Source organism: Haliotis asinina, chromosome 4, assembly GCF_037392515.1.
Source record: "Haliotis asinina isolate JCU_RB_2024 chromosome 4, JCU_Hal_asi_v2, whole genome shotgun sequence".
Taxonomy (NCBI): Eukaryota; Metazoa; Mollusca; class Gastropoda; order Lepetellida; family Haliotidae; genus Haliotis; species Haliotis asinina.
The window spans coordinates 79,565,096-79,577,359 of record NC_090283.1 but is presented as its reverse complement, the minus strand read 5'-3'; the positions used below and the strand labels follow the sequence as shown (position 1 = coordinate 79,577,359).

General features: G+C 39.9%; 1 protein-coding gene across 1 annotated transcript; it reads right to left on the bottom strand.

Annotated features, from left to right (window-relative positions):
• Window positions 1-493: 493 nt before the first annotated feature.
• Window positions 494-1,747, bottom strand: LOC137281181 (uncharacterized). The gene has a single exon (XM_067812301.1). The coding sequence runs from the start codon at window positions 1,745-1,747 to the stop codon at window positions 494-496; it is 1,254 nt and encodes a 417-aa protein (XP_067668402.1).
• Between the last annotated feature and the right edge of the window lie 10,517 nt (window positions 1,748-12,264).

Below are 12,264 nucleotides of genomic sequence, written 5' to 3'. Positions count from 1 at the left end.
ATGCATAAATCGTTGTCCAAGAAAACATCCTCCAGCACTTTACCTTTTACATTGCTGTCAGTACTGCCCCAAAGTGGGTTATGACCATTTAAATCTCCCATTATGACACAGGGTTTAGGGAGTTGATCATATAGCGCTTGAAGATCAGACTGTTGAAGGGAAGTCGACGGTGGAATATATAAAGAGCATAATGTGAAAACAACATTTAATGTCATTCGAATAGCAACAGCCTGGAGAGGGGTATTGAGAGAAACGGGACTATGGATGATGCCCTGCCTCACTAAAAGAGAAGAACCTCCAGTAGCTTTATTCCCTTGGGGGGAAAAGCTATGATATGAATTATAATGTCTGAGATCAAAGTTGTGTGTGCTTTTGAGGAACGTTTCCTTCAAACAAAGTGCTGATGGTTTAAAATCCTGTGTTAAAAGTTGAAGATCATTGAAATTGTTCCAAAGTCCTCTACAATTCCATTGTATTATACTGGAAAAGCCACTCATGGCGGCTTAACTGGAGATCGTGAGCAGTTAGATTTTCCCCTATGCTGCATGGGCAGCGATGGATTGACTTCTATGGCTAGAGGTTCAAAGACATTATGAACCTCCAGAGGGGATGTTGACGTAGACAGGTCCTGAATATGTTTAAGGGACCTTGCTTCTTTTTTCCGTTGTAATTTTCGTTCTTTTGCAGTTAGAATTCTATTTGTTTTCTCTTCAGTTATACTGCCGGACGCAATCACCGGGTCAGGAACAGAGTCTGTCTGCAAAGCTGATGAAGTGATGGTATCTGCAGTATCGATTGGGTACAGCAGTTTTTGGTCGGTAGACACCCAGCTAATAGCAGTTTGACAGCCAGTATCAGATGTGATAGGAGTAGAGGAAACTGCGTCGGAATACGATCGTGAAGGAGAGGAATTTGTTGATGCATTTGTTACCAACTTTTTTGCCTCAGCGAATGAAATGTCATTGGTGTATTTTAATTTCAATATTTGTGTTTGTGTGACGAAAGAAGGACAAGATTTGGATGAGGACATGTGAGGACCACTGCCATTTGCACACTTGATTTCATCTGTGCAGTCAGTGCTGTCGTTCTGTTTACTGCAACGGGAGCAAACTTGGTTATTCCGACAAGATTTAGCTCCATGTCCGAACCGCTGACATTTAAAGCATCGAAGGGGGTTAGGAATATATGTATCAACTCCAATGTTGAAATACCCAGCTTTAATCGATGAAGGAGTCTTCGTGAGGGCAAAGGTAAACAAGTACGTGTAGGTATTAACAATGCTGTCACCATCTTTCCTTGTAAATCGTTTCACTGATGATACACCTTGGGGCTTCAGTTCTGTGACAATTTCTTCTTCGGACATGTCTGAGAGACACTTAGCACGATCGCGGACAATGCCTCGACATGAGTTGAGAGTTTTATGCACCGACACAACAATCTCAGTGTTTGCAAAACGATGTGCCTTTAAGAGATTTTGAGACTGCTGTCTTCTTGTACACTCCACAAGCAGGGAACCGGAGCGGAGACGAGTGACATTTCTTACTGTACCACAGATTCCTTCAATAGATTTCGAAACCACAAAGGGATTGATTTTAAGGGGTTCACCATTAACTCCTTCAACGACAAGAAAACGTGGCCAAGAATCAACATTTTGAACAGATTCTTCATCAGAAGATGTTGCTATATCAGCGTCAATGTGACGTCTTTTCGTTTTAGAACGAGAACCAGTCAAATGTGTGGTGTCCATAATGGAACAGAGGTTATTCAGCATCCCTGCTCCCCATCCGCCATCGAGTGTCAACAAGGACGATGTTGAAGTGGAAGCCGCCTACAAACACCAGGGTTACAGGGATGTTATACTCAAGCAAAAATGACTCAGATAGCTATTTCTGCCAAACAGAATAAAGGTCAGGGTGGTTCAGCCCAAGACAGATACCCGAAGACAGATAGAATCCGGAGGTCAAAAATGCCAGATTGGCCCATGAGCCACCGCCTTCTGGCATATAGTCTCTAGGCAAAGGTGTTTTCTTTTTAAACTGTTGTCTATTATTTCCATAAAAAAACAGGTATGGATGGAACAATTTACAAATACAGAAGTCACATGCTCAGGGCATGGCGTGACCAGCCGATTGATAGAATCGGGCCCTTTCTACCACCCGTCTAGGTGAAGTCAGGGCCAAAGTGGTGTGTTGAGCAACAGGAACACGGTTGCAGGCTCCCATTGCCCTCAACCACCAGGATCCCGTCCTCCACCGACACAGGGCCGCAACCCACGGCTAACGGGTTGGTGGACCAAATATGCCCCCGGGTCCACAACGGGGGTGTTGGCGAGCACTTAGCGTTATCCAGCACCCACCACGAGGAGGTGGCTCGCCACGGGTGCCACGTCCTGATGAAAGAGCACTTGTATGTCTACATCGTAACGAACGCTACGCTGCAAATTGTGTACAGGAAGTGGACAGATTTGGTGGTAGAGTGTCATGGTTTGGCTGGGCATCTCATACAGTGGCAGGACAAATCTCATTCAGGTCCAGCGCAATTTGACAGCTCCACGTTACCGTGATGAAATCATCTGGCCTTATGTCCTTCCTTTCATGAACCGCCAAAACGTCATTTTTCAGTATGATAACGCTCGGCCCCGTACAACAAGAATAACCAGGGATTTCCTTGCCCAGAACAACGTTCAGGTTCTTGATTGGCCCTCACGATCACCGAATCATAACGCTGTTGAACATTTGTGGGGCGAATTTGATCGTCGTGTGTGACCCTCAGCCACAGACGTTACCTGCTCTGTCTGTGGCCTTGAGGTAAGAGTACCAACTCATTCCCAGGCACTTCATCCGGAATCTGGTCCAGTCTATGGGACGCCGATGCCAAGCAACCATTGATGCTAATGGTTGCCACACAAGATACTGACTGCTCTGCGACCGTGACCTTGAAACACTTTTCATTTGCGACGTATGGTTTCTTGCAGCATCTGATCGTTAATGTTCACTCAGGCTTCCTTCATGACTGCCCTGTATTACTAAACCTTAAGTGTATAAACTGATAACAGCTATGCGTTTCTTTTTCTGAGTAGTATATTTCAAATTTACTATTAGATGGGCCACGACATGACAAAAGGCCCCAATTTGCATTCATGGGAACGACCACCAGAATATTCCATTTGAAACAAGAGGGAAACAGGTTGTCGTCTAAATAATGAAAAGTTAAATTTCCTCGTGCGAATCGTGTCGTGATGGTGTCTTGCTCAACTAAATCGCTCTAATAGACACGTGTTAAACAGTAGCGGTATTGATTTCAAGCTACGGTCAGCATGTATTGCACGTGCTTAATCGCTAATCTGCGCTGGCTCATCTAATGCTTGTCAAGCAGTATACACAATCTAGCCAAAAATTGAACATACACATATGCTACGTTTAACAACAGCGTTGGGACTCACGTACCCTGTCAGGAGGACAGTAATTTTACAGTACTTTAATCCCTCTCCAGGATATGGCCACTAACAATCTGACTTCCAAATTACATTCTGTACCCCATAGCATGCTGCCACAGTGTCACAGCCAGGTAGAGTATGACCAGCCAATAATGATGGTATCATATCACGATGCTTCTCCAAAGCGGCTTGTATGTCAGTTACATTCCTCTCTCTGAGTGAGTGAGTGAGTGAGTGAGTGAGTGAGCTCAGCAATATCCTCCCCCTCCCTGACAGATGATGCCATCACCAATGGTAATTGTAAGTCTTGTTGCAAGCAATGATGAAGTTAGGAGGACATACACATCTGCAACGTCTGCAAGAATAGTCACATGCTTCTGCTCATTGACTGCGACCTGCATGGTTGTATGATATTGTCGGCTTCCTCATGAGTAGCTGCAATATCATGTTTTTCTTTGACTACACCACCACCAACTGATTTCAACAGGATCCTTCTCTTGGCCAGTTATCTTGTGTATTCTCCTGGTGAAATTCTGTGTCTTTGCATATAATGTTTATCAACTGCTTTTTGAATTGTATGATAGTCAGAGTCACTTTTGGAGGGCAAGGGTGATATGAGGCACAGCTGAAATACTTTACACCCTTCCACCATTCTGGAGGTTATGGTGGAAGACTTTGTACTGAATTCCTCATCGTGAACTGGTCCGAAGTTCCATCACCCTAGTGAAAATCAGCTCTGTATTGTACACCTTGCTGTCTGCCACCTTGACTGACCTTTTGGCTTCATCGAGATACTGTCAAAAAGTAGCACCCGACAGTTTTCTCTGAAACTCCTTCATTTGGCTGGTTCCAGTATCAATTGCTTCGACAACGTTCACAGAAGATGGACCAATCATTCCATTCATGAAATTCAAGATGGCCTGTGGATGCAGTTTTGGGTCCAGTGGATTGACACAATTCCATGACTTCTTTCGCAGCCGCCCCCAACCCTTGTCACCCGGTCCGGCAGAAATTCTTCTTTTTTGCTTTTTCTTTATAAGCTTTTCTTAACACAAGATGTTTTTTTTCACTTTCTCACAGAGTTGATAAATCTTCAAGTAGTTGCCACATACACACAGTTTTCGTTTCAGTGTCTTCAGAGTCTTGGGTTTCAGCGTAATGTTAACTATGCCAAACTTCCGTGCCAGGTCGCCTCAATAAACATGTCACTCCAGAGACCATCCCATAACACTGGTACATACTACATTACATGAGCAGTATTCACGAAGTTTTCCAGTATCTTGTCAAGTCCTTCATGCTCTGATAATACTGGCTATACCAAACATAGCTGACGTGCCTAGATTCAAATAAGTATGGCATCATGGGTTTCACTGGGTGCGGGTGAAGAGGACAAGAACCTACTTGTTCTGTAGATAAACACATCAAACCACATATTAAGTGCGACGTTTGGATGCCCTGTCTTCAATTACATTCATAAGTTACGATGAGCCTTCAGCTGACATTTACAAACAATATATGTAAGCAGCTCGGTCGGCAACCATGCGCATAGCTCTCTCGTTCATTTAAAACTTCTTTCCTCTCATTCCCATTGGCGCTCTGTCATCACTGTACCAAAAGCCCAACACCCCCCCCCACCCACCCACCCACACACACACACACACACACACACACACACACACACACACACACACACACAAACTCATCAGTATATTTATTCCACCCAATCTTGGGATCGGATTTGGAAACAGATCTGGATGTACACACTGAACATCCAGTGCAACTTTATAAAGTTGTTGATCAACTGTGATGACACAGTGCAGTTTGGACCAGTTTTATCTGCTGTGCTATGCTCACTGCAATCATGATGGTATTCGTAGGGAATCACTGCATCTAAGTGTCCAATCAAAATGTCACTCCGTCTTCATGGAACTTTATCTAAACCAAGATATTTTACAAGAAGTTGCCAACTGTGACTGTAAATTGCTGATAAAAGGACTAAACTTTAAGAAACAAGTGATCTCAAGTGTCAACGTAGTCACATGGTACTTAACGCGCTTTGTGTAGAACAGTGCGCCTTACCTTTTGCAGCAAGGTAACTCTATTAACAGCAGAATGATCATCTATATCTACGTGTACGTGCAGCTACCAACTTAATTATGCTAACCATTCCCCTTTAAAATGAAACTATACCCACACACATGTAATTCAAATTACTTGGCTAAGCCTTGAAAAAACCCTGACCAACATGTTTGTATATTTCGGCTTAGTCATATGCAGCAACTATGCATATAGTGCTCAATATTCTGATGGAGGCCCAGTAAGAAATTTCTCAAAATAGGTCTTGAGACCAAGATACACAAAAGACTACTTTGGACACCAAAATAAGGTTGTGCCCAAAAAAAACTGATTTGGCTGCAGGACTGCCGGGAACATGAAAAGTAAACAGTATCGGAGACGGGTGACATTTCTAAATTCTGTACAAATCCTAGATAACTGCCTTGGAAATAGCCAAAGGGTATACTTTAATGGGAAAGAAACTAACAGCTTCACCGACCAGGAAACAAGCCCAGGAATACGCTTTAAATGAACCTTTCTGGGAGAGTCCTCAATATTTTCTAGTTGAACCAGATGGATGGGGGATTCAAACTGTTAGAAGAAAAGGTTCATCACTGTCCCTACCGTCCACGGAGTGTCAGCATGGATCTAAGATCTCTTAGCGTTACCTAGCACCCACCCCGAGGAGGCTGCTCTTTAAAGTTGCCATTAAAAGGTTGCAGATTTTCATAGTAGTTTTATATGTATATCTGTGATGCTGTAGTTGTTTTCTGACTGACTTACTTGCTGACAGACTGACTGACCAGTACTGACTGACAATACGAATATTCTATTCGACGATTCTCCACTGGATGGTTTATTTTCAAGTATTTATGTCTAAAATAATTTTATAAATAAAATAAAAATAAAAATAATTTATACAGAGGATATTATGGCTGATGCATGACTTCTAGAGATATAACTTATTTATGAATCGCAAATATTTCCTTGAATAGTCATTTACATTAATACCTTTTAATAACTCCAAATACAGGTTCACATCTGTCACAACAATATCAATATACGTATCCAGTTTGCCTGGTTGAAACTTTCGAATATATTACATATATTTACCATAAGCATTTTCGTCCATACATTTTAGCTATTCCACAATATAAGGTTATGCCTTTAATAGTACAAATTACATAACTAGAAATGTCTGAGTTCTGAATAATCGAACTGTGTAAATATACTCAGAGAAACAAATAAAGGAACCCAGGAAATTCAAACGATCCTTTAAATATTTTCTAGTTTTCATCACCAGCGTAGAGTAGCTCTATGGGAGGAAACCTGAGAGTAAATCAAGGAACACTGCTGTCGAGTGGTGTTCCTTTATATATTTCCCTCAGTATATATCCGAGTTTGTTCCATAATGAGCTAGTTTATCGGCATTCGACTACTGAGATAATAGATGTATCTGTCGGGGATCTGAATGGGACCGAGACGCGTTAAGTAACGTACCTTCGATGTATAATAATATCCAGAATAGATAATGCATAATAAATGGCATCTCTCCAGTGAAACGAAATATATAAGCACAATGTTTCTGATGAAGATAAATGATAACTGAAAATATATTGTTGTTTTTTTTGTTCTATTTATTAGCTCTTACTACATATGAAAAGAATATCAAACTGAAATATACCACGAAAACCAAGATAATACTCAGTATGGAAATATAGGAGCTATTATGTAAATAATAATGAAGAGCTAAGTGGAAAAAACTGTGTCATGAATTTTGATTTGAATCCAGTGATAGTGTTCTGGGATTTCATATAGATTGGCAGTTCAATGCAAGTACAAAGACCCATAGTTCTTCAGCTATGAAATTCTCTCTCCTAGCCACAACAGCATTCGGTAGCATGTGCTTTTGTTTCACTATTCCAACTTTTGCGCTTACCCCTTGTAATACAAACCAATAATAACGATTTGAATCTATGATCATTTGCTAAACAACTTTTATCCTGAGTTGTATAAAATGCTAAGACTGAAATTTTCAAATGGCAAGGTAAACTTATGAGGATTTGCAATACTAATTTCACTATATTTGGTTTGCTTTTTTGTTAAAGTGAAATTCCCTGGTACGTTTTCAATGCAAACAAGTCCATAGAGTACCGAGATACCCGTAGTTTAAACTACATCTCGGCCAAATTTCCAAATAGTTAACAAAACATTTAAACCTGAGTAGTGAGTGAGTGAGTTAATATTTATCGTCACATCGGCAATATCTCAGCCATATCGTGACGAGAACATTTAATACTGAAATGAAATATATATATATATATATCTATTATAAAACCTGTCAACGAGAGACAGTAAAACAACTAGAATATCACAGATGAGAATATAAAACTAGTAACTATACCTAAAACAATTGATCTATAAAGGACAATACAAGATAAAAATGGGCTATAGATTGCTAACAACTGAAAGTAGATCACCATACTAGGGACCATGGGGACTTACTGTACCTTTGCTACCTGCATGGACCCTAGCTGGATTTACATCATCCCCTCAGCCGTCAGCAATTTGGGAAACCTAGCGATGCAAATAAAAAGACACTTATGCTACGATTAAAAACATGAAAGTTTGAATTTACTTTGAATGTTTGTGGACTTACGTACCCTCTCAGGGGGACAATAGTTTTACAGTACTTCAACCCCCTTTGAGGATACAGCCACTAACAAGCACAGTCCTGAATTTAAACTTCCAATAATAAAATATTTATCTATTTACAATTCAGACAATAAATCTAATTCTTTTAAAAATGCAATGATTAAATGAGAGCTTGTGTTATTAAAAAGATCCTTCAGAGTTCGTGAATTAAAATACTGATCCCTTGTGATGGAATACTCGACACAGTCAAGCAGGATATGCTTGACTGTGATTCTTCCATCACAAGGGATACAAAACGGAGGATCCTCACCTTCAAGCAAATATTTATGTGTATATCATGTGTGGCCAATACGACATCGTCGCATGATGACCTCCTCAAATCTGGACTGACAACCCAAGTATGTGTAACCCATATACGGTTTTATTTCATGTAATTTATTGATACCTACTTGAGTGTCCCACTTCTTCTGCATCAGATCACAGATATACGTTCTAATGCAAGCTTTGTAATCTGAATATGCAAGAAAAAGTGGTGTCACAGATTTGTTGAGTGCCATCACACTTCCAGAAATACCTACGTGACTGGGTAACCAACAAAAGACGATGTCGTATTGGCCAGTAGCAAGAGTATTATACAATTCAATAATTTCAATTAAAAGCGGATGTTTACAAGAAATATTTTTAATAGCCTGAAGACAAGAAAGAGAGTCGTAATATATTATATGCTGTTTACGTTTAGGGTGTCTTTGAATATATTTAAGAGCTGTTAATATGGCGTTAGCTTCTGCTGTAAAAATAGAACTATTATCTGGTAATCTAGAAGATATTGTTCTGGATCCAATGACAGTGGCACAAGCAACTGTACCACCGTCCTTGGAACCATCTGTAAATAAGGATTTGTAATTGTTATATGTATGTTTTAATTGATTATATTCTTGTTTATACTGTAATTGATTAGTTTCTGATTTTTTAAATGTAGTTAATGTTAGGTCAACCTGTGGCCTAACCAACTGCCACGGGGGAGAGGAAAGAAGACGGGAAGGAGCTATATTGTTCAGCTCAATACCAGCAGCAGCAATAAACGGCTTTATTCTGTGCCCAAGAGGTGGAACAAGAGAAGACTTTTTGCTATACAAATCGTCATAAAGGGGATTGAAGACACAGTTATATGCAGGGTTAGATTCGTTAGAGTATAGTTTTATGATATATTGTAAAGATAATTTGATACGGTGTTGTGCAAGAGATGGTTCTCTTGAGGCAAGAGACTGTCAACAGGTGAAGTTCTGAAGGACCCAAGACAAAGTCTCAGACCTTGGTGATGCACAGGATCAAGAAGTTTAAGATTGCTTTTGCAGGCTCCACCATAAACGATGGAGCCATAATCAAGTTTAGAAGGAACGAGTGATCGATATAAATGGAGAAGGGTAGCTTGATCCCCTCCCCATTTTGAATTTGAAACCACTTTCAAAAAGTCAAGAGCTTTCAGGCATTTAGTTTTAAGTGATTTAATATGTGGTAAAAACGTTAAGTGTGAATCAAAGATTAGACCCAAGAATTTGGCTTCCTTCACAACTTTAATGGGCGTCCCATCTAGAGACAGTTCAGGGTCTTTATGTGGTTTGTATTTACGACAAAAATGTATGCAGTTAGTTTTGGATTTAGAAAATTTAAAGCCGTTGTCAAGACACCATTTATTAATCCTGTTTAAACACAACTGCAATTGCCGTTCAATGGTATGCATATTGTTACCACGACAAGAAATATTAAAATCATCCACAAATAACGATCCATCAATTGAATCGTTTAAAACTTTAGATAAACTGTTGATCTTGATGCTAAAAAGAGTGACAGACAAAATACTGCCTTGTGGAACACCCTGATCCTGATTGTAATGATCAGACAGGGTAGAGCCCACGCGGACCTGGAATTGTCTGTTATTTAAAAACTTGGCAATAAATTCAGGCAAACGACCTCGCAACCCGAAGTCATGTAAATCTCGTAAAATGCCATATTTCCAAGTAGTGTCATATGCTTTTTCAAGATCAAAAAAGATAGACACAGCGTGTTGTTTGTTAATCAGTGCGTTTTTCACAAATGATTCTAAACGCACTAAGTGATCGACAGTACTTCTGTTTTTGCGGAAACCACATTGTATATCTGTGATAAGGTTATTAGTTTCCAAGTACCAAACAAGTCGATTATTTATCATGCGTTCCATGGTCTTGCAAACACAGCTAGTTAATGAAATCGGACGATAATTGGATGGATCCGTAGGATCACGTCCAGGTTTAGGTATTGGTACTACTATGGCGTCACGCCATGACGGAGGAAAGTTACCCGATGTCCAAATATCATCAAAAATATTTAGGAGAGTTTCTAGGCAGGATTCTGGTAAGTGCTTCAGGAGTTGATAATGTATGTTATCAGCTCCAGTAGCAGTGTCATGAGCCTGATCAAGAGCAGTATGGAGTTCATGAATAGAAAACGTTTCATTATAATCTTCCCCATTATCAGAATTGAAATTAATAGTTTTCTTTTCTTGTTGTTTTTGATACTGTTGGAATTTAGGTACATAATTAGAAGAGGAAGAGTGTTTAGCGAGGGTTTCCCCCAGTTTATTTGCGATATCTGATTTATCAGTAAGCAATTGATCTCCATTTTTAAGATGATTGACAGTAGATTTAGTACCTTTACCTTTGATTTTCTGGACCATGTTCCATACCTTTGACATGGGTGTCCGAGAATTTATTTTAGATACATAATTTTGCCAAGATTGGCGTTTGTTCTGTTTAAAAGTACGCCGTGCTTTAGCATTTAAAACTTTATTAAATTTATTTAAATTATGCACCATATGATGGCGACGGAAATAATGTTCTGCTTTTTTCCTTGCCTTCCTAGCTTGTTTGCACGCATCGTTGAACCATGGTTTTCTTATGTGTGGAACTACAGAGGACTTTGGTATACACTCATCAGCTATGGAATTCAGTTCATCAGAAAAGCATTTAATAGCATCGGGAACGTCAATAAAACGTTCAGGTTGAAGTTTTTCAGCACACAGTGTTTCATATAAAGCCCAGTTAGCCTTTTTAAAATTTCGTCTTGATGATGGAGGAACATCGGATGGAGTTACAGCTTTTAGCATAGTAGGAAAATGGTCACTTCCACAGAGGTCATCGTGGACTGACCATTCGAATTCATTTAATAGTTCGGAAGTTGTCAGTGACAAGTCAAGAGCAGAATAGGTCCCTGTACCAGGGTGTAAATATGTGTTGGAACCATCATTATAAATACATAAATCATTGTCAGAACAAAAGTCCTCCAACAATTTCCCTTTAGTGTTCGTAGTTACACTACCCCAGAGTGGGTTGTGCCCATTTAAATCTCCCATTATAATACAGGGCTTCGGGAGCTGATCATATAGAGCTTGAAGATCAGTTTTAGCAAACGTCGAAGACGGAGAAATATAAAGAGAGCATAGCGTAAACGCAACATGTAACGTAATTCTCACTGCAACAGCCTGCATATTGGTATTAAGTGAAACAGGGCTTTGAATAACGTTTTGTTTGACTAGAATGGATATCCGCCAGTGGCCCGATCACCCGGAGGTGCAAAACAATGATATGTATTAAACTGACGAAGGTCAAATGTATCTGTTTGTTTTAAATATGTCTCTTGGAGACATATCGCTGAAGGTATAAAATCTTGGACTAATAGCTGTAATTCATGTAAATTAGTCCTCAGTCCTCTGCAGTTCCACTGTAGAATATTATTGGAATAAGCTATCTTTTGGGGGGATTTATTGGGGATCTACCCCGCACTCTTTTGGAGGGCGACAAGCTATGTGCCCTAGAATGGACGTTTTCAGAAACGTCCATGTCTTCAAGAGACCCATATTTATTGAACAATTGAATTTTGTTCTGTGACCCTTTTGGAGCTCTGCCACTTTGTTGTTTTGAAGCATCAGGCTTTGGCTTCGATTTATTTTTCACAGTCTGTTGACTATCAGCTGTGGATTGAGACTTTGAGTTTGACTGAGATGATGATTTGTGATCAGAAGAAGACTTTGAGGTACTAGGAAGTGATTCCTCAGTCTGTGATGATATAGCTGGGTACAAAAG